Here is a 27660-nt window from a genome sequence, read left to right on the forward strand (position 1 = left end):
AAACTTAAAAATTAAAAAAATGTAATTAGTATTTATATACTATAAATGTAATAAGTATTTATATATTATAAATGAATAATGTGAAGCACATAAAATAAGTATAAAAACACCACCAAATCACAGATCAATACTGATCCTAAACAGTCAGTTGTTGAATACGATCTCTAACAGAATATTTCATATAAATAAATTGAAATAAAATGTGTTTAACGTTCTACTTGTCTGCCCCGACTGGGCTAACTATTTCATATAAAGTCAACAAAACAAAGTAAAGCAACCTAATAAATAAAATTAGTTTCACGTTCTACTTGTCATATAAAGACAACAACGCAAAGTGAAGCAACATGATAAATCAAGTCTCTTCTGTTATAAATCAATATACACCATACCATGCTAATAATATGTATGTTGTGATTTGATGTCAATATATAATATACTATACTATAAATATATGTATGTTCTGACTTAATGTCAATATATAATATACTATACTATAAATATTTGTTATTGTGTTACAGGTGTACATTAGACTGTGATATAGTAGGTACAGGTCCTTGTTCACTGTAATGATGCCAAGACAATCCTTATGTAACAAAGAAGTGAGTATAAATAGCAATACAATTTTTGATAAATAAGGACCAGGCCCTATGGTTTATAGTTCTTTAGGTAACGACAAATATAATGCTGAAACTATGAAATACACTTAAAACAATAACTAATAAATCTAAGCTGTCTAGCAACAAAAAACATGAACTTTAAAAAGAATAGCTTGTCAGGTTGTAAGATGAAATGAAAAACAGAAACATTTTCATAATTCTCAACATAGCACAAACCAAGACCCTAATTATCTACATGGTGATATTCAATAGACAACTGTTTTATATATAAAAAAAGGGAAAAATATTCCTCTGTGCATTTTAGAGTGTATCATTAATGAGAATACCACATCAATTAATGGCGATAACATGGCTGGGTAGAAAGATTTACTTAACTCATGCCTGCACAGTCAGGAAGCTAAAAGATTATCATTGGTTCATGTTTTTGGTATCATAATTGGATATGCTCAGAATGTTTAATATCTATTGATCAATCAAAAAGTTTAAGATTTGAAAGAGATTGGGATAGATCAAGCTACCCATCTAGATCCTTTAATTTACTTCTTCTTAGTTTTCATTTGTTTTGTCTTTGGTTTAGATGGTGGTGGTGGTGGTGGTGCTGGTGCGTCATCATCATCACTGCTATCAGAAACAGGTGGTGGAGTTGGTCCTCGAACACCAGGTTGTATACAAGCATACTCAACTGCATCATGATACACGGGTTTCACATCTTTAGCTGGTGTTTTGTTCGTGAAAACAACATCAGCATAATTCAGTCCCTCCTTGTTAATAGTTGGTTTCTGGATGAAAATAGAAAATCATAAATAAACTGTGATTGATGATATATAACGACATTGATGAACATAGATAGAAGTGTCCTCAAACCCTGAAGAGTTACCTACACACAACACAGCTGCTGACAAACTCTAATAACTACTGGAAGCAGCTATTTAACATGGGTTATGACTGTCTGACCCGTCCTTGTATTACTACTGGAAACAGCTAATTAACATGGGTTATGACTGTCCTTGTATTACTACTGGAAGCAGCTATATAACATGGGTTATGACTGTATGACGCACCCTTGTATTACTACTGGAAACAGCTAATTAACATGGGTTATGACTGTCCTTGTATTATTACTGGAAGCAGCTATTTAACATGGGTTATGACTATTTAACTATCACTACTGTAGAAAAAGACTTTAAACCATCAGTGAATATCACTACTACTCTAACCCCGTATTCTCGTCACACTGATATATACTAATAGATACAGTATCGATTAGTCTGTGTGGTCACACTCATATATAATAATAGATACAGTATCAACATGTTGAAATCCATAACGATTTTTCTGGTATGCAGCTTCAGTGACTATTAGACACATCTATTATTCCCGCACCATTTTTATCTTTGAACAACAAATAGTTTTGAAGGAAGCTAACTTACCTTTGTAGGAATTGATTTTGCTTTGATAACAATGTTTTCATAAATTCCTAAGAAAAATATTTGAAAAATTAATAGCTCAATAAATATAACATATATTACAACAATGTTACAAACATTAACTTTCATATTCTAGCTTTCACATACAGCCTAATAAATTATCCTATAGTTGAGCCTATTTAAAAAGCAACAACAATAACTTGGGTCGCTAGAGTGTTCACAAGATTATGTAAAGTTAACCATTGGGGACATTATTTCAGATATATTTAACTTATATTGTTGAAACTCTACAGGTAGTCTTTATGTCATTAATTTAAACAGTGTATTTGAATTTCAAACAGATCGCAAGATGAACGATATAGTGTTCACGAGATTCTACAAAATCAAATTTACCAAAAGTCACAACAGTTACAAGATTATCAATAAAATGTAATTCATAGTCTTAACATATTATCGACAAAGCTCTATCAATACAAAGTACAGAGATAACAAAAGATGTTGGAAGCACAGGGGAGAGGGTGGGGGGACATCAAGGAGTCAATAACATACAATCACCTTAACATTTAAGAGTAAAAATGGGCTAAATATATATGTGCACGAGTTTAGTACAGAAAAATATTAAGAGCCTTATGTAAATTATACCCCTGCAAACTTTATTCATGTGAACCGTACTGAACGAGCAAACCCAAATAGAACATTATGAAAAATTATGAAACAGAAAAAACAAAGGGACATAATACAAACGATCCTCTCTCTGTCTTGGCAATTATTTGGGTTAAAAAGAATTGTGAAGAGAGTCTACCCAATCACACCTGCTCTATCAGAAATGTTTGTGAGATTACCATAATCAGAATATTTTAAAAGTAAGCTTTGATTATATGGCCATATAATATATGTGCAATACTTGAATAGAATAGAAAACATGCTGGTCTACCTGTCTGTCCACTAGCAGCTTTATTATCTTGACCAGCCTTTTTCTTAACAACCGCTGTGTAGATAACTTCAGGATCTGATAAAACATTTATATCAAATAATGTGTATACTAGCAGTTATCTTGATAATGGTAGAATCAGATAAATACCATCTAGACTATGATTCTAGCATTAGTCTACAGTTATCTTGATACTGGTAGAACAGATTAATACCATCTAGACTATGATGTTAGCATTAAACTACAGTTATCTTGATACTGGTAGAACAGATTAATACCATCTAGACTATGATGTTAGCATTAAACTACAGTTATCTTGATACTGGTAGAACAGATTAATACTATCTAGCTAGACTATGATGCTTGTGTTTAATTAACTTGTCTATCAGACTTAAATAACTAAAATAAGCTACCCTACCTGGTTTCTTGGCAGGCTTTTTACTTTTTCCAGATTCATTTCCATTTTGAGGTCCAAATAAATGATCACTTCCTTCATACAAGAGATTATCATCGATAACTGATCAACATTAAATATAAAACAAGCATTGTAATAACAGTATTTCAAATATATGATCACAACAGATTATCATCGATAACTGATCAACATTAAATATAAAACAAGCATTGTAATGACAGTATTTCAAATATATGATCACAAGAGATTATCATCGATAACTAATAAACATTAAATATAAAATAAAGCATTGTAATACGAGTATATTAAATATATAATCACTCCCCTCATACAAGAGATTATTATCGATAACTGATCAACATTAAATATAAAATAAAGCATTGTAATGATAGTATATTAAATATATAATCACTCCCCTCATACAAGAGATTATTATCGATAACTGATCAACATTAAATATGAAATAAAGCATTGTAATGATAGTATATTAAATAAATGATCGCTTAATCCTTCATACAAGAGATTATCATCGATAACTGATCAAATTTAAATATAAACAACGTATTGTAATAACAGTATATTAAAAGAGAACGGTAGGGATGGATGGGGTGGGTGGTTTGGTATTGAGGGGAGAATGTCAGGGGTTGGGTATTGAGGGGAGAATGACAGGGGTTGGGTATTGAGGGGAGAATGTCAGGGGTTAAGTGGATGGTAGGGTAGTGAGGGAATAGAGGCACTGTTTATGTAAAAGCTGATTTATCTTTTACTTGCCCTACTCCACTCAGAAAACAGAACTTTAAAACATTGTAGAGTGAAATAGTTTTTTCCGCACAAATACAACTGATTTAAACGAAAAGAACCAAACAAAATAAGAAGTACAATACCTACCCATTTTATTATCTTTTCCGGTCTTTAGGTTAGATGACATGGGACTAAAATAAAAAAAAAACAATTCAATGTAACTCATCAAGGTATTAATTATAGCCTAGAGTTTGATGGTTTAAAGTAGCAAAAAGTGTTTAAAATATGATCACGTCCCACGCTCTTCAATAATATAGCTAACTATGCACAGCACAAGTTTCTAGAACCCAACCCTAACCCCCGCTAACTATAGATTAGGGTATGTTAATTAAAACAGGTATGGAAATGTTATGAGTGGGTACCTTTTCTTCAACAATTTGTTTTGGTCCACATGTAGCCTGATATACCTAAAGTATGGGGACTCTGTGTTGAGACATTGAAACATTTTCGATAGGTTTTCTTATCCTGTCGTTACTATCCTTGATAAAACTCATATTTAGCCAGCAACGGTTTGGAAGCTATAGCTGTTGACACGATAAATTATAGTTCTATTGACCTACTGAAATCTAGAAATATTAATCCCTAGTCATACACTAGCCCAATTGGTCTAATATTTTTATACATGTATTGGTGACTTAAGCCTTATCACCACTTGTATAGACTGTATTAATCATTACCTGGACATAAAACAAGAATAATATATAACTTACATGTTATCTGTTTGTCCTGTACAAATAAAAAAAAATTATTGATATTATAACTAACATGTTTAGCAAGGTTGTCTTTGTTATCAACGTTACAACTAACCAATTCAAGAATATCAGATACAAGTACCTTGGGTAGTTTTTGGTATGTAAACTATCAGTCAAATTATCTTTGTTTTATTATTATTATTATTATTATTATTATTATTATTTCATGAGTATAGAAATGCTATTTAGTTACCTTATACATAAATCAACAGGTGATGACATACCGTAAAAAATGAAACCCTTAATACTACTAATAATATTTAAATGAATAAAAACATAATTCATGACCTACCTTTTCCAGGTCCTGCTCCAGTCCGGGGTCCAAATAAATGATCACTGCCCTCATATGTTAAATTGTCATCAATAACTGAAATGGTTTAATAATTACATATAGAGCATGTACGGCAAATTAAACAAAGCCTTCTCAGACTTAAGTTAAAAATTTACTCAACTTCCAATCACTTTTGTCCAGAAGCACAAACCTTTGCACACATTAAGAGTTTTATTTAAGAGTTTTATTTTATTTAAAATAAGACAAACAATTTGAGTAAATTCGTAACTTAAGTTTGAGCTTGTTTTGTTAAACTGGGGCCTGAACGTAATTTAGGAACATTTCATTCTTGTAGTTTTATCATACATTGATTGGGATTTTCCAATCTATGTTGCTTTAATAAAAATATTCTTCACACTAAGATATATTTTGTAAAAATACGCAAACCAGAATTTCAAACCGAATGATAAATCAATGAATCACTTATTTCTGGTTTTACAGCATTGCTGGTACTTATCGGCCTGGTACCAACCAATAAAATTGTACACAATAGAGACATGGTTTCGTCTACATACACTGAACAAAACATAATTAAAAAATATATTAATTACCCATTTCATCTTGCCTTTTATTTCCTTTGTTTGATAACGGACTAAAAAAAATAAAACATGATAAAACGAAAAACACAAATGGTAACCAAAATAACAAGCAAGCATACAACAAATACAGTGATATCTATAATTTATTATTAAAACTGAAAGAGTCATTATTGATTTGAAATTGAAAGTCCTCGCCTGTTGGTAAAAGAATATAGTCCATCGGGCATGTTCAAATTAGAACCAGTCTATCAGCTATCAGTCTATCTATGATCAATCAATTTATCTATCAGCTATCAGTCTCTATCAACTATCAGTCTATCTATCATCAATCAATTGATCCATTAGCTTTGAGACTTTCAACAAGGATGAAACCTTATAATCAATTACTGATGAGCAATATTTGGGACTGTAGTAATCATTTTAACTGAGGTCTGTTGGTCGCCAGTATATTGTCATGGTGTTTAAACTCCGTAAATTCTTAAGGGAGTTTTCACTCTAAACTTATTTTTAAATTTGATAACAAAAAAAGCTAACACATACAACCCTCAATTAATGAAACCATCTATGCCTGAAACATATAGGTGGGATTACAAAAATACTAAAATATAACTATTGACAGTGAGATACACTCAGTGCAATTATGATATCTTGTGACTAACATGAGCTAAATAACTTGTTTCAGTTCTGTATCCAACAAAAGGGAACCGAAGAACTGTGAATTAAAACCTATAAAAATACTTACACATTATCTTGGGAACTGTCTTTTTGTGCTGTTTTAATAAAACAAAACAATGAATGATAAACAGTCTTGATCGATATCATGCAAAAGGCAGGCTATGCCTCATAACTAACAAGGGTTGTTAATCTTAACGATAAGATGACTGATGTAAATCACTTTTTAAAATTTCCCCAAACTGAACAACTCAACTGTATATTGGATATTGTAGTTATTCCAAGAATTTATATTATTAAAATAAAGCATGTCTCTTCAATAACTTACCCTTTCTACGGTACAGTTATAATACCAACTATTATAAATATACCAATAATACTTGTATAACTTACCCTTTCTACGGTATATCACCACAACAATAACAGTTATAATACCATCAATATACCAATAATACTACTATAACTTACCCTTTCTACGGTATATCACCACAACAATAACAGTTATAATACCATCAATATACCAATAATACTACTATAACTTACCCTTTCTACGGTATATCACCACAACAATAACAACCACTATTACAATAACCAATACACTAACAACTATAGTAACCATATTATTACTTTCCACTGGCTCATTTACTGGCTGTGGTGGTTCTATATAAAACAAAACTCTACATAGATAAGGTGGAAAAATAATTTAATACAAAAGATACTTGTAAATTAAATACAGCTACTATATGGTTATTTTAATTATCTTTGACAGAATCAGAAAGGACTGTTTTTAATTGATTCATAGAGTTTTTATAGAACAGTGCAGGCTAATATTTCATCATATCTTTAGATGACATTTGAATTGACTCAAGAGTTGGAAGGGATTACAGTTCCATTTTTTGATAAGTTTAATAAGAAAGAAGTTTGCATTCAGTTATTGCCTGAGGCACTAAGCAAGTGCAGTGGTTTCAATACGTGTAATACGTCAGCAAAAATCTGTTTTAATTACTATTCAGACAGCATAGTTTTAAATTCATTGGAGTTGGTTAATTTGATATTTATTGAGACCAGATAACATGCTGTTACAATAACCAATATAAGAAAGATCAACAGCCATTACCTCCATCAATTCTATGGTAGGGTAGCAAACTAAAATTCAAGCTAACTTTTAAATATCCTACCTGCATTTATAACTTTAATATGATCAAGTTTTAATATTGAGTTACCAATAATATAAAGCTAGAATTGATATTTAATTGTCTTTACCTCCATTAATAACTGTAATAGTGAAGTTCTGAACACCAATACCATTGTATACAGATACTATATAATCACCAAATAGAGTAGAGTTTAGTGTTATCTCTACTGTTGATTTATAGTTTATAGTTGATAGTTGTTGTGTTCTAGCTGTATTTATTATATGTCTTGTAGGTGTATGGTACCAGGTGAAGGTTGGTTCAGGGTAGGCGATTATATCAACTTCTAGATTTATTGTTGTATTTATTCTATTAGTGATGTTTCTCATAGTTACCATGTTTTCTCTTGGAGAACCTAAAATATAGAAATATTAAGGGGCATTAGATATTACAGTGCATCTGAGTGTAAAACTTTCAAATCTGGATACAAGAACTAAAATTTGTGTGGGTGTCCATTCAGGGTCATTTATTAAGAAACGCCTGTTAGCTACGTGATTTTCAAATGGCGTTTCCGACTTTTCTTTCACTTAATTTTACCCACTGGACTAATTGAGATGAATTTTATATAAGCTCACATTTTCCTGTAGACGTATTATGTTGTCTCCCATATCCCTTCATATTTGTTTGTGGACAATGTAGAGGTCACAATTTTATCTTAATTTGGTGCCCATCAGAAGCAACTTCTTGTGTTATGGGCCCCAACCTGTTACATATAAAGATATCCGATCACGTGGAGGAGGTTGATTCTGGTCTGCAACAGACGACAACTTCTTGAGTCATGGCACTTGCATTTTACGCAAGATGTGAATTGTGTACAGATTGTGAAACTTAAATTATAAGGATCAATAAGATAAGAGAATTGAACGCAACTTTATCGCAAAAAATTACATTTTGTTGCCTGAAAGTCGCCATCTTAAAAATTAGCAGCCGTCTTGGATTGGGTAGTGGGTTTTTTTTTTAACAGAACAGTGCTCAAGGAGTATGTGTACCAGTCTTGCTACATGTATGCACAGTTAGCTGCTGGATTTTATTCAAATTTAGTGGTTATACCATGCCATGTGCACAAGAACTCTTATTTATTACATCTCTTCAAACAAAAGTTGGATTTGGCTTGCAAATGTAGATAATTATATATTTGCTCATGTGGAGTTAACTCTAACTCTAACCGACGAGTTAAACTGTTTAGGGTTATAGTACGCGTGAACTTAAAACTATACTGGTTTAAAATCCTTCTATAGAGGCGAAAAGAAAAGGAATTACATTCTTATTGTGTCAGATATTAAAACGATTTTTAATGGTATAAAATATTGCGCTGTACTTACATGTAACATGGAGTGGAATAGTTTTAGATACAGGCTGACCAATCGTATTACTAGCTGTACAGTTATAGTTATCTGTATGTTGACAACTAACTTCAGGTATGGTATATTGACTACCAGAATAGAGTTGTTCCCCTGGTTGTGATCTAGACCAGGATATATCTGAAGACGGAAGACTGTCAACTGAACATGTGAAGGTTACAGTAGAATCTTCATCTATCATGTTGTTGGTAGCATCTGATGTTAGACCTGTGATGACCGGTGGATCTGTTTTAATAAACAGAAAACTATAAAAATTTATTTAAATCTGATTCACTTATCGATTAAAGTATCAGATGTTACACTTAAGGTCACAACCACATGTTTAGCATGCCAAAAGACCGCGGCCCTTTCCTGTGTGATTTCAGACAAGTCTGTGTAAAGGGCCTTGAGCACAGAGATTCTAAGCCCTAAAATTCTGTTTTAATATGAAAATCAGGAAATGGATTGACTCACTACAAAATAAGTACTCGCTAACTAATGACACAGTTTTCGTAACATGATCCATAATACCATTGTGAATTATTACTATGATTTGATGTTACAAATTTGAAAATGAAAAATTAAACAAAATAAAAGCTTTTACAATGTGTGGGTGGATTTTGGAGTCCGATACAAACAATAATTTGAAATGTTGTGTGTTTGCCATATAAATAATCGTCGACGATAAATCGGGCGCTCACAGATAAATAATCCTTAACAATGTGTAATAATGATATGTTTTAAACTAGTCGTAATATAGACATTTATCACTCAATAATACATTCTACAGTAGATATCGCTTGTGTAATAAATTTCATAATCTAGGAGATATCGCTTTACATGAATGTGATTGGTCAGTTATAAACAAACTATTTATATTTTCAAAGAACAGTTCATTTTTTTTAATTACAAAGTAACTTCTTTTTTTTATTAAAAATGAACTGTTTTTATTTAATTGACCTTGATGGAAACACTTGGTCAATATAAAGAACTTTGCAATGGTTATATTGCTGTCACAAATGACGTATCACTACGCCTTAATGTAATCAGGTTCAGTAGCAAAGAATCATATTTATTTATTTGTGCATGTAAGAAAGGATTGGGTGATAAATAAATCTCCCACTCGTCTTTTTTTATATCAAAAATATCTACACTCGTCGATAAAGTAAATAAAAGTCGTCAGAGCCTCGTTTTATTTTAACTTTATATATACTAGTAAATTTAAAATAATTTATCAACTTACAATGTACTATGACCATCAGATGTTTAGACTGAAGTGAACCAGGTATCTGTGTATTTGTAATCTGACAGGTGTAATTACCAGCTTCTTGTCTCTTGATGTTGATCAGTGAGAGAAATTCAGTAAATGATATTATAGTTGAATCTTTATACCATTTGATATTACATGGTGGATTACAGTCAGCTGAACAGGTTACAGTTTTTCTTTCATTTTCTATCACTGTTATACTAGAACCCGTTGGTGTAAATCTGATATTCTCTGGTCCATCTGTTAAAGAGATTATTATTGAAAAGTTAAACAATGGCCATGCACCGAGTGTGTACATGTATATGTCATATACAGGAGCTAATACGGCCAACGGTATTAAAATAAAACGTAAAGAAACCATGACCATAAGTTCTGACGTCGATAAATATTAGACAAAAAGAAAGATTGTTGTCTATAATTGTTTGTGATATAGTATAAAACGATTGGCATGATAGCTAGACGATTGTGAGTAAATCCCAGTCTGTGTTACCAATATGAGCAGGTATATAATTTACAGTCTGTTGAATTAAGGTGTAATGTATTGGTTGTTGACCCGGATGTTGATCAGTTATAATTTGGCATAATCAAATGACACACCGCGAGGAGTAGCCTAAGCTAGTAGAACGTGCAACTCTATAGACAAAATAGTTTGCCTATGCTCCTAAATATCAAGGAATAGAAAAGCAATTCCGCCGGATTTAGAGCATTTCCCCAATATCTTGTCTGTGAATGGTGTTGTTCAGTGACAGAAAACCACTAGTATCAGATCCTTTACACCAGTTGATTTTCCGATTAGATTGTAAAGCGAATAGTATGCTATAAGCCACACTGGACCACTAGGCTATAGTACTTACATATAACATAGAGTGGAATAGTTTTATACATAGGTTGACCAATATTATTACTAGCTGTACAGGTATAGTTATCTGTATGTTGACGACTAACTTTAGATATGGTATATTGACTACCAAAATAGAGTTGTTCCCCTTGTTGTGATCTAGACCAGGATATTACTGAAGATGGACGACCGTCAACAGAACAGGTGAAGGTTACAGTAGAATCTTCACCTACCATGTTGTTGGTAGCATCGGATGTTAGACTTGTGATGGTTGGTGGATCTGAAATTAATGTAAATTTACTTATCATACTTATCATTCTGAACAAACAGTTATATATATTTCATCTTTCATTTGTATGGTATCATTTCCCGAGACACGTTTTTTTCTCACTTAACTAAAATTGGCCATTTTAAACTCTTTATTATTTACTATTAAACCAATTTGATTACTAGTAAAATTTAACTCATCCCAGAATAAGTATGAGTACAAATAGAGTGTTTACTAGATAGAAGATTGTGTTTGTAAAGGTGATTACTGGGGCTCCAATGTATATTGTAACAGACATAGTAACCTAGACTGTACTATACATGTCTACTCTATAGTAACCTACACTGCTCTATATACATGTCTACTCTATAGTAACCTACACTGCACTATATTCATGTCTACTCTATAGTAACCTAGACTGTACTATACATGTCTACTCTATATAGTTACCTACACTGTACTATACATAAAGATGGAAGTTAAACATGTAATAGCTAAAGAATGATTCAATACTATATAACAAACATACACATGGTACTTTAATATAAAATAAATATCCTGCATAACAATAAATTACAAATATATAAATTTTATCAACTTACAATGTACTATAACCATCAGTTGTTTAGATTGAAGTGAACCCGGTATCTCTGTATTTGTGGCCTGACAGATGTAATTACCAGCTTCTTGTCTCTGGATGTTGTTCAGTGGGAGAAGACCATTACTACCATAAGGAACAGGTCCTTTTTCCCAGTAGATATCACATGGTGGGTTACAATCAGCTGAACAGGTTACAGGTCTACTTTCATTTTCTATCACTTTTATACTAGAGCCTGTTGGTGTAAATCTGATATCCTCTGGTCCATCTGTTAAAGTCAATATCATTAGGAAATTAAAATAGTGCCATCAGTTGAATGGAGTGGTATATTTGTACCCATTTGAATTACTTTAAGCCAACAGTCATTCAAGATATGTACATGTTGAGGAAGAAATGAACATCAAAATCTTCTTATTGTCCCAGAAGGTTGCGGCGGCCTCGTGTTGGATCAAAGTGTTGACCGAGAAAATTCATCACTCATTTTTTACTCATTTTGACTGTATATACATGATACTAGTGCACTAATCTTGTATTTAAAAATGACTAGAAATACAGACGGTATATTTATGAACTATTAAAATGTTCACATCACGTCCCAGTTTATTTTAAATCACAACCGAATTCACAACCTCCATTCAGTAATTATAATTTGACCTGTATAAAAATGTCTTGTAAAAAATCCCCCCACCTCCCCCATTTTCTACAAAAGATTAAATATGCGAAAACACGATTTAGCTGCTGTGGGCGTATGTTTCGTTGCCTGGCAACCTATCTTTGGCAGATGACGCGAACATTAAAACTAAATAAAGCACATATGATATTTACAATTTAATTAATAATTAAAATTGTTTGAAATACCACTAAAATCATGAAATTTCTGTTCAAAATTGGTTTCCATATAATATTTGCTTCCAGGAAGTCTGACGATTATCTAGTAATGACGTTGATGACTTGTGTATAAATAAAATTTTCCTTTTATTCAAAGAGACGACCATGTGCTCACGAACTATGCGAGAAACAGTGCGATGTCAGTTTGAAATGGTCGGTTTGAGGTTTGAATTATATTTTTATCAGAAATCTCCTCTTTGTGTATTACTAAGACTTCCAACAATTGATATCGGCTTTCTACGCACGGTTTGGGTTTCGTTTAGTTTGCGTCACCTTCAATGAATGGAATGTCATCATTTATAAATACATGTATACAGCAGTCAGCCACTACCCAAGTAGAGAAAGAAGAAAGAGAAAGAGAAGCACGCGTATTCGTTGTGTTGATAAAATTGTGTCCCTGAAAGATTTCAATGGGATGAGGTGTAGAGAAAGACTAGATAGTATATTTTTTTATGTCCCTTCACAAATTTGTAGAGGGCGTTTCAGGTTATATGGTATTAATTTGAAAACACCAATAATAAATTGTCGGAACAAAAAAAAACCGACGATGACTAGTTATCACCATCCCGTGCCCTTGCACTTGTTTGGAAGGCATAAGGAAAAACAAATTCTTGGAATATCAATGGGACTAGTCAGAAGATTCATACTCTGATCATAGTAGCTCGGCAAGGCACAGTCGCTACTCCCTGTAAGGTTTGCACAACAACCTTTGCCTACCTCAATCAGCTGCTGTATGTTAAACATTAAGCTTATACATCAGAAAATAAAATACTTTAATAGTTTGATGTTTGTATAAAGTTTTAAAAAGATTTCTCTGAAAAAATAATGAAATATGCTCTAGAATGAAATCGGGATATCAGGAAGGCCGTCAAAAAGTAAAATAATAGGTTGATAAATGTAAAAGTGTTATAAAGGTATCTTGAACATTTTCTGAGATATGCTCTAGAATAATAATTATAAATCCGACAAATTTTTAATTAGCAAAAGGCACAATTACTGTAATAGGATGATGTGTTCAAAGTTTCAAAAAGATATTTTGAACGATTTATGCGAAATGCTCCGGAAACAAAATTGTGCATAACAACCAAGTCAAATATAAATAATTAGACAAAAAGAAAGATTGTTTTCTATAGTTGTTTGTGATATAGTATAAAACAATTTAGCGAAGGTTTCGTCACATAATTTAGATATGAAATGTTTATGTATATATGTAAAAGAAAATGGAAACCTTGGCATGATTGTTGGACGGCTGTGTGTAAAACCCAATCTGTATTACCAATTTGTTTCGATGAGCAGATATATGATTTACAGTCGGTTGAATTAAGTCTATTTTGGGCGTGTTTTATATCTGAACTTCTGAATATTGTTTTAATCAGCTTATATCTTATGACATGAATTTACTCTGTCATTTTAAAGAAAATAACTATGCAGTACTGGGTGCGAAAACAGTTTGTCTACCTTTATCATTGAATCAAATCTCTCCCAATCGAGTACAGTCGAATCTGTGTTCAGCAGTCACTCAATGAGATTTCCATGACTGACCACTTAACATGGAGTGCCCTCTTAATAAAATCGCAGTGTTAGTTAGTACTTTGGCCGTCACTGAAACTAGACAGTGCAATAAAAATTCTTTGACTCAATTCTCCGATATAAATACTGCAAACGTGTCGGTTTGTGCTGCCAATATTGAATATTGATAGCGATTGAACATTGTTTAAATCAGCGTTATGTTTAAAAATATTTTATGACGTGAATTTACTGTAGAATTTCTACTTGCATAATCCTGAAGCACTGAACCGGAAAATCCCTGTCTGGGCATTCCTGTACTGGTTTTTGTGACGGAGTGTGTCCGAGTGTATAGTGCGATCAAATCTATCCTGATCGGGTACAGTAAAATCGGTATTCAGCAGCCACTCAGTGGAATTTTCATGACTGACCGCTTAACTAGAGTGACCTCTTAATACAATTTCAGTGTTTGTATATACTAACATCAAGCAAAATTTTACCTTTGGATGCATCGAGAGATAACATCAAGGGGCCTATTCGCATGGGTAGCTATGGCTATCACTGAAACTCGATATTTGAACGTAAATTCTTTGACTCAAATCTCCGATATAAATTCTGTAAACGCGTCTGTTTTTATCAACATTAATTACAACATACTTTTGTCATGTGTGTGGTAATATTTGCCCATTCATGAATTAGATTTATTTTATCAAAAAAGCAAATATCTTAAAAACAAACAACAAATGTTGAAAGTGGATCGTATTTCTATCCAGTTTGTTGCAACACAATACGTAACATGACAGTCCATCTCTTTGATCTGGGAACATTTTTTTAATATCGAACAGTTTATTAAACTGTTAAACGATAGTTAAAATATTGTTAATCTGCTATGTGGTCCCACTAATGATAAAAAATATTCCACATGTGGTGATTACCTTATGTTTACGTTTGTAGCTATATTGGATAGCCATGTTTATCACCCAATCAAATGAAACACTGTGAGGATTAGTCTATGCTAGTAGAACGTGCAGCTCTACAGGCAAACTATTTTGCCTATGCCCCTAAATATCAAGGAATAGAAAAGCAATTCCGCTGGATTTAGAGCATTTCCCCAATATCTTGTCTGTGAATGGTGTTGTTCAGTGACAGAAAACCACTAGTATCAGATCCTTTATACCAGTTGATTTTCCGATTAGATTGTAAAGCGAATAGTATGCTACAAGCTACACTAGACTACTAGGCTGTAGTACTTACATCTAACATTGAGTGGAATAGTTTTAGATACAGATTGACCAATATGATTACTAGCTGTACAAGTATAGTTATCTGTATGTTGACGACTAGTTTTAGGTATGGTATATTGACTACCAGAATAGAGTTGTCCCCCTTGTTGAGATCTAGACCAGGATATTACTGAAGATGGAAGACTGTCAACATAACAGGTGAAGGTTACATTATAATCTTCATCTATCATGTTGTTGATAGCATCTGACGTTAGACTTGTGATGGTTGGTGGATCTGAAATTAATGTAAATTTACTTATCATTCTGAACAAACAGTTATATATATTTCATCTTTCATTTCTATGGTATCATTTACCGAGAGACGATTTTTTCTCACTAAAATTGGCCATTTTAATCACTTTATCATTTCTATTAAACCAATTTGATTACTAGTAAAATTTAACTCATCCCAGGATAAGTATGAGTACAAATAGAGTGTTTACTAGATAGAAGATTGTGTTTGTAATGGTGAATACTGGGGCTACAATGTATATAGTAACAGACATAGTAACCTAGACTGTACTATATATGTCTACTCTATAGTAACCTAGACTGTACTATACATGTCTACTCTATAGTAAACTATGCTGTATAGTAACCTAGACTGTACTATATATGTCTACTCTATAGTAACCTACACTGTACTATATATGTCTACTCTATAGTAACCTATACTGTACTATACATGTCTACTCTATAGTAACCTAGACTGTACTATACATGTCTACTCTATATAGTTACCTACACTGTACTATACATGTCTACTCTATAGTAACCTAGACTGTACTATACATGTCTACTCTATAGTAACCTAGACTGTACTATATATGTCTACTCTATAGTAACCTAGACTGTACTATACATGTCTACTCTATAGTAACCTACACTGTACTATACATGTCTACTCTATAGTAACCTACACTGTACTATACATGTCTACTCTATAGTAACCTACACGTTACTTTACATAAAGATGGAAGTTAAACATGTAATAGCTAAAGAATGATTCAATACTATATAACAAACATACACATGGTACTTTAATATGAAATAAATATCCTGCATAACAATAAATTACAAATATATAAATGTTATCAACTTACAATGAACTATAACCATCAGTGGTTTAGATTGAAGTGAACCAGGTATCTGTGTATTTTTAACCTGGCAGGTGTAATTACCAGCTTGTTGTCTCTGGATGTTGTTCAGTGGGAGAAGACCTTTATTACCACTAAGAACAGATCCTTTTCTCCAGTTGATATTACACGGTGGACTACAGTCAGCTGAACAGGTTACATTTTTACTTTCATTTTCTATCACTGTTATACTAGAATTGGTTGATTCAAATTTTATATTCTCAGGTCCATCTGTTAAAGAGAATATGATTGGAAGGTTAAAATAGTGCCATCAATTGAATGGTGTGGTATATTTGTACCCATTTGAATTACCACCCAAGAATTTTAAGTCAACTGAGGACAAACAATTATCATGCAAGATATGTACATGTTTTGGAAGAAATGAACACCCAAATATTCTCATTGTCCCAGGAGATATGGAAGACCAAACCGCTCTTTATTAAGTGTTCTTAATTCATACTCATTCTTATTTCTTCATTTGTTGTCGTATTTCGACATTTGTACACTGAAATTAACATTTGTATCTTAAAATCAACATTTTTTGTTCACAAATCAAACATTTGTCATATCAGATTTTTAAAATGTATATTTGTTTAATTCAATTGTATTTTAATATAAAGATAAACATTTTTTTAGTAAATCAAAAAAAATATATACATTTACATTTCATGATAGACATACAAAGAAAAAAAATATCGTAGAAGAAATTTCCAAATACAAATCTTCAAATACAAATCTTATAAAACATTTCTCCAAAAACATTTCTCCAAAAACATTTCATCAAAAACATTTCTCTAAAAACAATTCTCTAAAAACATTTCTTGAAATTCATCGAACCGGAACATTATGACGACATGAGCCGAAATCAAACTGGTATACAATAAGTCACCATACAGTTAAGGAGAATCGAGCAAGCATACATACATGTCCCGGTAAAATAGCTAATACTAGTATGTTCAAAGAGCGATAGACAAATGCTTTCCGGTGAGGCATTACACGATAACTGGAATTTCGTATTAAGACGCGTATTTTGACTTTTAAATACCCCCCCACCTTCACTAAATACTGTTCAGATGATCCAAATTGTATCTGCTTTAACAAGTTACGTAAATATGAGGCATCACGGTAGCTAAGTGGGTAAGGCGCTGGTTCGCTAAGGTCGGGTGTTCGATCCCTGCATTGGACGAGAAAATTCATCCAGATTTTCCGGCGTTGTTCTCCCTTGTCAGTGCAGCTGTCTAGGCAGTTTAGAATTCGATATAAGAGTAGGCCTTAGTGCCGCTGTCCGGGCAGAATTTCCCTCATAGCACACTGTTTGGCACATGCCTGTTTTCATTAGCCCAGTTTGGAGCAAAACAGTAGGACGTTAAAACCCATTTCATTTCATTTTCATTTGGTATGCATCCCGATATCTTGTATTTCGTGTTATGGCCCGTATTTTGACTTAAAACCCCCCAATTTAATACCAGTTAGTGCCAATCAAATATTTTTTTCTTTTTTCAAGGTATGTTAATACAAATTTACAATTTGTAGTAAGCAAAAAACATACTTTCGGGCGGAATATGAACAGATATCGAGAATTTCCTATTAAGATCGTTTTTTTTTTAACTTTAAATACCCCTTCCCTCCCTTAATAAAATTCAGTACCGTGAAAATTTGATCTTTTTTCAAGGTATGTAAATATCAATGTGCCAGAAAATTAAGTGATGGAGATGGGGCGGGGGGTCTTAATTATCAAAATACCTGCAATACTACGACATTCCAGATATCACACAGAATACCACTGGAAAGAAATTTCATTTACCTTTTCAGAAATGTAAATTATACTCTGGCACATTTAAATTTACATAGCTTGAAAAAGGTATTACAGTTGGATGTAGCTAAATATTAAGTTAGTGTGCCTGTGGAGGGGGGGGGGGCGGTAAAAGTTAAAATACGGGTTATCGTGTAATGTATGGCCGGAAAGTATTTTTTTTTTTATCCCTGTTTCAATATATTACTTATTTCCTGGCACATTCATGAAAACATGATTTAGAAGATATAAAACACTCCATCGTTTGAACAAAAAAGGGGGGTTGGGTGGCCGAATGGTTAGCACGTGCGCACTGTATCATAAGGTCTGTCGACTGGTGTGGTTTCGATTCCCCGATTGTACGTGACAAGGAGTAGGGTTACCTGTCCAACCTCGTGGGTTTTCTCCCGGTCCTCCGGTTTCTTCCCAATGATAAAGACCCCTACGCGCAAGCTAATTATTGAAATAAAATCGAACCATGTGTTAGTTCCGAAATGACCTCAACCATGTCAAAACGATGACAATATTTTTTACTCATTTTGGCTGCAGATTCAGGATACTAGTGCACTATACTGGTATTTAAAAATGACTAGAAATACAGACCGTGTAATTTATAAACTATCACATCGCATCCCAAGAAATATATTTTTTAGTTTAACTCACAACCGAATGAACAACCTCCATTCAGGAATTATACTCTGACCTGTATAAAAATGTCTTCCCCGCCTCCCCTATTTTCTACAAAAGATTAAATATGCGAAAACACTTTGGCTGCTGTGGGCGTATGTTTCGTTGCCTGGCAACCATATCTTTGGCAGATGACGGGAACATCCAAACTAAATAAAGCACATATTATATTTACAATTTAATTAATAATTAAAATTGTTTGAAATACCATTAAAATCATGAAATTTCTGTTCAAAATGGGTTTTCATATACTATTTGATTCCACGAAATCAGACGAATATGTAGTAATGACAATTATTCAATACGAACTCACGTGGATGGCTTGTGTATAAATAGACGACCATGTGCTCACCAAACTATGCGTGAAACAGTGCTATGTCGGTTTGAAATTTGAATTATATTTTTATCAGAAATCTCCTCTTCTCTTATTGGTAATAAATAATAATAAATCGAATAAGTTTATTGATATCGCCTTTGTACGCAAGGTTTGGGTTTCGTTTTGTTTGCGTCACCCTCAATGAATGTTGATACATGTATCCAGCAGTCAGCCACTTCCCGAATAGAGAAAGAAGGAAGAGAAAGAGAAGCACATGTATTCGTTGTGTTAATAAAGTTGTGTCCCTGAAAGATTTCAATGGGATGGGGTGAAGAGAGAGACTAGATAGTATATTTACATATGCCCCTTCACAGATTTGTCGAGGACGTTATAGGTTATATGGTATTAATTTGAAGACACCAATAATAAATTGTCGGAACAAAAAAAAAAACAAGATGACTAGTTATTACCATCCCGCGCCCTTGAACTTGTTTGGAAGGCGTAAGGAAAAACAAATTCTTGGAATATCAATGGGACTAGTCAGAAGATTCATACTCAGATCATAGTAGCTCGGCAAGGCACAGTCGCTACTCCCTGTAAGGTTTGCACAACTACCTTTGCCTAACTCAATCAGCTGCTGTATGTTAAACATTAAGCTTATACATCAGAAAGTAAAATACTTTAATAGTTTGATGTTTGTATAAAGTTTTAAAAAGATTTCTCTGAACAGATAATAAAATATGAAATCGGGACAGAAGGAATGTCATCAAAAAATAAAATAATAGGTTGATGAATGTAAAAGTGTTATAAAGGTATCTTGAACAGTTTCTGAGATATGCTCTAGAATAATAATTACATACGAAAATATAATCTAAATGTGTAGTAAAAAATCATTCAACAGAGAATTTTTTTCCATGGCAACTCAAAAATTATTAAATCCGACAATTTTTTAATTAGCAAAGGGCACAATTACTGTAATAGGATGATGTGTGTTCAAAGTCGGCAATACTATAATCCGGAAAACACAGGCAAACACCGGAAAACAACCGGAAAACGAAAGGAAAACACAATTTTATACTGAATACCGGAAAACACCGGATAAACACTAAATACCCGAAAACACACTAAATACCGGAAAATACCCTAAATAGGTAACCCGGAAACTGGCACCCTAAATAGGTAACCAGGAGCCTGGTCCTCTGTGTGCCTGGGTTAGGGTTAGGGTTAGTTTCCGGTTTATAGTATAGCCCTTCTCCGGGTTACCTATTTAGGGTGTGGTTTCCGGTATTTAGGGTGTTTTCCGGTATTTAGTGTTTTTCCGGTATTCAGTATAACATGGTGTTTTCCGGTAGTTTTCCGGTGTTTTCCGGTATATAGAATAGCCCGCTCAAAGTTTCAAAAAGATATTTTGAACGATTTATGAGAAATGCTCCGGAAACAAAATTGTGCATAAAAACTACGTCAAATTTGTTTCCATGGAAACACAAATCTGATTAAATCCCAGAAATTCCAAATTAGCAAAAGGTACAACTAATATAATAGGTTAATGTTTGCAGAAAGTTTCATGAAGATTTCTTAAATGGTTTATGAGATATGCTCTGTAAACAAATTTGAACACCAAAAATTAAGTCAAATTTGTTTGCATGGAAACACAAAAAATATAAATATGAAAATCCTAAATAGCAAAACGCACAACTATCACAGACTGGTGTTTGTACAAGTGCCAAGAAGATATCTTGAACGATTTATTAGATATGCTCCGGAAACAAAATTGTACACCAAAAACTAACTCAAATTTGTTTCCATGGAAACACAAAAAATATAAATCCCATAAATTTGTAAATAGCAAAAAATGCAACTACTGTCATAGGTTGATGTGTGTACATTTTTCAGAAAGATATCTTGAACGGTTTATGAGATATGCTTCGGACACGAAATCAGGACGGACTGACGGACGGACCCCATTTCAATCTCCCTCCCTAACTTCGTTCGGCGCGGGATAATGAAGATATATACACGTACGGCAAATTTAGCTTACTCTCACTCTATATCCGGAGATATTCAAATTGGGGTCTGACTGCTGGGTATTTATAAATTACGACACTGTATTCGCCTTTCCGTGCGTTAAATTAAGGTCCATATTTTTATTTTATTAAATGCAACTTTATATATCTTTATTTATAAGTAGCGTGGCAATGGTACGCAGTATAAACTGCCACAAAATCATAGTATACAAGCCATACTGTACAAACTCCAAAGAGTTCAGAACACAGCTGCCAGGGTCATATCCAGAACAAACAAGTCATCACACATCACCCCTGTCTTGAAATCCCTGTACAGAACACAGAGGCCAGGGTCATATCCAGAACAAACAAGTCATCACACATCACCCCTGTCTTGAAATCCCTACATTGGCTTCCAATTCATTCACGTACAGACTTCAAGATCTTATGTTTGACGTACCAGTGTTAACAGGGTACAGCACCCTCGTATCTTTCAGAACTACTAACTGTATACCAGCCAACTCGTACTTTGAGATTCCAGTATCAAAACATTTTGTGTGTTCCACCTTCAAAATTAAAACAGTTCGGATATAGAAGCTTTAGTACTGTTGCACCAAAACTGTGGAACAATTTACCTCACTATATTCGCGACAGCAAACCTCTTACAAGTTTCAAATCCCAATTAAAAATTCACTTGTTCAAACAGACATGTATATAGTTTATTGCTGTTTAAACATCGCTTTGGACATGCTTATGGATGGATTTGGCGCTCAAGAAATTGACATTTATTATTATTATTATTATTATTAAGAGAAAAGTCTATCATAATCGAGCAAACCCACCCATCTAAAGTCATGTCCTTAATTATACAAAGACCCGCGTAAAGCAAACGGTCGAATGAGAAATCGCACAGTTAAGAAAGCAGTTTTACTGCCAAATTTTGATTTAACAAGCACGTGTCAGATAAAGCTTGTTGGTCCTTGATTTTAGCCTTTTGGTGCAGTTATCACAACTATCGAGAAAACACACAAACTAAACAATACACACCATTGACATTCACTTTTAACCTGTCGGTTAAAGATACATTATGGAAGATCAGATAAAGGGCTGGTAGTTCTCGCTATAATAGTTAAAAACTAGATAATGTAAAGGCAATATGCTGAAAATTGCAGTCAAATTGATCCACTCTGGATCATCATTACTAAACTGGGTACGATATAAACATAATCTCTATTATCCATTTCATGATTAAATCATGAATGAAAGTTAAGAAACGAATCGGATCATAATCCAGTAAATATCACAGGCTAGCAATGACATCGTTTAGGACTGGGGTAATGGTAATAAGTGATGGTAATGGAATGTAATCTTATATTTTTCATGTAATCATTACATTTTTCATGTAATCATTACATTTTTCATGTAATCATTACATTGTTCATGTAATCATTACATTTTTCATGTAATCATTACATTGTTCATGTAATCATTACATTGTTCATGTAATCATTACATTGTTCATGTAATCATTACATTGTTCATGTAATCATTACATTTTTCATGTAACCATTACATTTTTTTTTCGTGTAACCATTACATTTTTTCATGTAATCGTTACATTTTTTTATGTAATCGTTACATTTTTTTTATGTAATCGTTACATTTGTTTATGTAATCGGTATATTTGTTTATGTTCATGTAATCATTACATTTTTCATGTAACCATTACATTTTTTTTTCGTGTAACCATTACATTTTTTCATGTAATCGTTACATTTTTTTATGTAATCGTTACATTTTTTTTATGTAATCGTTACATTTGTTTATGTAATCGGTATATTTGTTTATGTTATCATTACAATTTGTATGTAATCATTACAATTTGTATGTAATCATTACAATTTGTATGTAATCATTACAATATGTATGTAATCATTATATTTTGTATGTTATCATTACATTTTGTATGTTAGCATTACATTTTTAATTTCTATGAAAAATGTTTTTTATTTATATACACATAAAGTAATGGACATGGTAATTAATTACTTTCAATGTAATGGGTAATGGTAATTAATTACATTGCTAAAAATGAGAAAGTAATTGTAATTGTAATGATTATAGTTAAAAAGTAATAGTAACGTAATTAATCATCTAAATTTGATTATGGTCTGGATAAGTTAATTAATGTCTAATTAATAATTTAGATAACATTTCAGGCCTAAAGAAAGACCTGCAATAGGCAGATTTACCTCTTGCATAATGGTAATGAATTACATTGCTAAAAATGAGAAAGTAATTGTAATTTTAATGATTATAGTTAAAAAGTAATGGTAATGTAATTAATCATCTAGAGTTGATTATGGTCTAAATAAGTTCATTAATGTCTAATTAATAATTTAGATAACATATCAAGGCCTAAAGAAGGACCTGCAATAGGCAGATTTACCTCTTGCATAATGTATGTTTAATTAACACCTCTCTAGAAAACGCACTGTCGCCCACTTTTTCATCGCCCGCTAGCGTTAAATAATTCACCACTCAGTCAATTTCTCACCCTTGTTAATTAACACACCTTATTTATCCGGATATTGATAATTTGTAATTCAGAATTTGAATTTTGTATCATAAAACTAAGCCTACAAACACCACAGACCAAGATTTATACACCCAGAAAACACCACACTTAGTTCTATAGGGTGTTCAGAAGGTTTTCAGCAAAAGGGGGTAATGGAACAAATGAGTAGATAGTGATCAAGGGCAAATATTTATTTGGGTGATACCTACAATAAACTGTTATCTATAGTGAACAGGGTAATACTTACTATGAACATGTGTTGTAATCATCAACTTACAATGTTCTATAGCCATATTATCTGTAGTCAGTAAATTTGATCAATAAGAATGTTATCAACTTACAATGTACTATAACCATCAGATGTTTAGATCGATGAGAATTGGGTATCTCTGTATTTGTAGCCTGACAGGTGTAATTACCAGCTTGTTGTCTGTTGTTCAGTGAGAGAAGACCATTATTAGATGATATTATACTACCACTAGTATCATCTCCTTCATACCAGGTGATATTACATGGTGGATTACAGTCAGCTGAACAGGTTACAGATCCACTTTCATTTTCTATCACTATTATACTAGAACCAGTTGATTTAAAGCTAATATTCTCTGGTCCATCTGTTAAATTACAAAAAATAACTTTAAACTTCACATACCTACTGGACATAATTCAGTCTACTTATAATAAACAATAGATATATATATAACAGGCGTCATGCATGGTTTAAGGTTTCATAATTGATTGATATTTTGTACCAGTTTTGGGTCAGTTGGATATAATTTATGATTTGAATATTATTGAGGTCAAGCTACATATACAAATATTACCACTATGATCCATCACATTATTTTAACTGAACTCGCACTCACTCAACTAGGCACTTAAATTTAGATTACATTTATTTATACATGGGCTGCTTGAGGAAACACCATTAAATGAATTCCAAAATATAAAACCGCTTGGTCCTTCAATAAGTAACAAGTCTAAAGTGGTTCTTCGATCTTTAATTACTGGAATTTATGACAAATAATAACAATACAATACTATGTACAGCATCGTGTCTGGAGGATGAAGACTAAGTTGGATGACCTGATAAATTGCTCATCGACTGAAGAACTAGCTAATGTTTTGCAGATAATGTACATTAGCCATTTATATACTAACTATTAAATAACGTTGACAACATAACATATACAATACAGGATTATAACCAAAGACATGATATAAACAGTGATGTTTACAGGATACAATCAATTGATATAACCATCGAATACAACATATCGGACGGCCGTTTACACAATACAATCATTCTATGCATTATATGGCAAAATGACGCCAAACGGAGTTGTGTCTCCTGCATCATTTGATCGGTCTAAGTAAACGAATAATATGGTGTCGTTTGAAGAGGAATGCTTAAAAAGGTAGTTTTAATGCCTCGAATTCCACAAAAGTGTATATTCCCTATACAAAATTGTCATATGCCCCAATTCAGTGGCTAATAGGTTAAAATCCAGAAGAAGCGTATTCTTTAATAAAATTAGCAGGAATTCTGGTTGCCAAATCAGATACGACATCATATACAGTATGAAGTCGTCTAATATAATTTAATTGGCTATTGCTTAAGTCCGTTGGGTGAGGCGAGAATAGAACTGGTCCGATCCATACAACAAGTTTTCCATCCAACCATTTGTATTTGTGTCCGTACAGAGCTATCTTATTGTAGAAAATAGTGTATGTTAGTTAATTGTAAATCGTCATCTGAGTTCCTCAAGGTTCTTATGTTGGTCCGATATTGTCAGAAAATATGGTCTTAATTTTCATTCTATCGAATTACAAAAATACGTAATTTTGTAGGAAAATTACTGGCCAAATTTTGCATGCCGTATGGGAATGAGGTGAATCTGTTTTTTTTTTATCACGTACGGATTTGGCGTGAATTTGAATTTGAAGCAAGTGCGGGTCGGTATGCTTTCATTCTATCGTATCGAGAAAAAGCCTAATTTTTTATTACTGACTTAAATTTAAATACTGTACGGGAATTAAATATGAAAAATAGCGCGGTACACCTATGTTTTTTACATACGGATTTGAATATTTTGTTGACACATGATTTTTAATTGTGGTCTGAATCCGTCTGCTTCTGTAACGATAAGCTGGTTAGTCAACTTTATTTTAGTTAAAAATATCGGACAAGAACAATTTTGAAATAGAAACCCCGATTTGAATGCAGATGATTCCAGGGATCCAGAGGAGGAGTTTGTGGGATACAACCACACCTACGCCCCTGTCAAAGTGACCTATGGTTACCCCAGATACACGTTAAAGTGATGATGGGCCCTTTACATGTATCTCTCAAAAAGATGAAATGACCCAGGATTTAAAAAAAAAGTTACATTGTCTTAGGAGTTTGCCCCTACCCCCCCCCCTGCAAAAAATTCCTGGATCCGCCCCTGCATACTCGATGATATATTTCTTTTATACCTAATTGTCCATCTTCTTTCAATTTATCAAAACTGCAACTTAAGAACTGTATTATTGAAATTAAAAAATGAATGTCAAATCACTTTCTAAAATATTTTTTCAGGCTCGGAAATAACCATGATTCAAATTAATTTCAATAATCGTCTTGGGCGTAGGAGTCTTTAGCTGTGAGATGAATACGGAGGACCCGGAGAAAACCGTACTGTCAGTGCTCTTTTAGTTTTCAAGATCTTGCTTTATGGAATAATTTACCTTTTAATTTAAGATGTTGTACCTCTCTATATTCTTGTAAAAAACAACTAAACACTTGACTTATTTAAACAAGCTTTTAACTGACTCTGACATGTCAATAGTTTGGGTGTTTTATTGTAGTTATGACAATAGACTTTCGGACGAAATGACCTGCCTGATGGGTTGATCAGATGTGATTGGTACGACAGCCCAATCATCTGTCTGATGGGTTGATCAGATGTGATTGGTTGTTACATATAAACATGCTTTAATGTACAAGTATATCTCCTTACTATCTAATGATATCTGGTGGTTGTATCATACAAACATGTATATCTCCTGACTGGCTCATTAATTACTATCTAATGATGTCTGGTCAGACATTTTCGCCATTGTTAGCAGACAGCGGTAAATATTTTAAAAATGAAATTTTGTCATCTTTTCCTCTGTTTAGTTGTACTGGCTAAACAAAGTTTTAAATATTTAAATGTCAGTAAAATCAACTTACAATAAACAGGAAGAGTTACAGTTGGACTGGTGCCAGTGTTAAAGCTATCTCCACAGGTCCAGTCACCAGCATCAGTCTTGTTAACATTAGTTATATTAAGATACAGTTGTCTGTTGTTACCATTCATACAACCACATGTATATCTGGTATCAGTTGGAGGACCAGGATCACAATTCAATGTTTGTCTACAGACTGGGCCATTGTCTCCTTTAAACAGGATAATATCAGTGGTTATAAAAGTATCACCAACTAACTGACATGTAAA

General features: G+C 32.9%; 1 protein-coding gene across 2 annotated transcripts; it reads right to left on the reverse strand.

Moving 5' to 3' along the window:
- Positions 1 to 287: 287 nt before the first annotated feature.
- On the reverse strand, positions 288 to 27660 carry LOC126829993 (carcinoembryonic antigen-related cell adhesion molecule 5-like). Of its 2 annotated transcripts, XM_056103017.1 has the most exons (19): positions 27396 to 27660; positions 24520 to 24792; positions 16770 to 17033; positions 15638 to 15901; positions 11994 to 12257; positions 11140 to 11403; positions 10262 to 10525; positions 9001 to 9264; positions 7749 to 8033; positions 7029 to 7145; positions 6556 to 6583; positions 5826 to 5866; positions 5236 to 5310; positions 4902 to 4917; positions 4279 to 4322; positions 3394 to 3492; positions 2979 to 3053; positions 2048 to 2094; positions 288 to 1396 (listed from the first exon to the last, which is right to left on the reverse strand). In XM_056103017.1, exons 1-19 carry the CDS (start codon positions 27520 to 27522, stop codon positions 1154 to 1156), a joined length of 3054 nt encoding a protein of 1017 aa, XP_055958992.1. In that variant the 5' UTR covers positions 27523 to 27660; the 3' UTR covers positions 288 to 1153. The 2 variants fall into 2 exon arrangements, with proteins under 2 accessions (XP_055958992.1, XP_055958993.1); XM_056103018.1 differs by lacking the exons at positions 11140 to 11403; positions 11994 to 12257 and having other exon boundaries at positions 27396 to 27657.

The sequence above is a fragment of the Patella vulgata genome, chromosome 8 (assembly GCF_932274485.2).
Source record: "Patella vulgata chromosome 8, xgPatVulg1.2, whole genome shotgun sequence".
Lineage (NCBI taxonomy): Eukaryota > Metazoa > Mollusca > Gastropoda > Patellidae > Patella > Patella vulgata.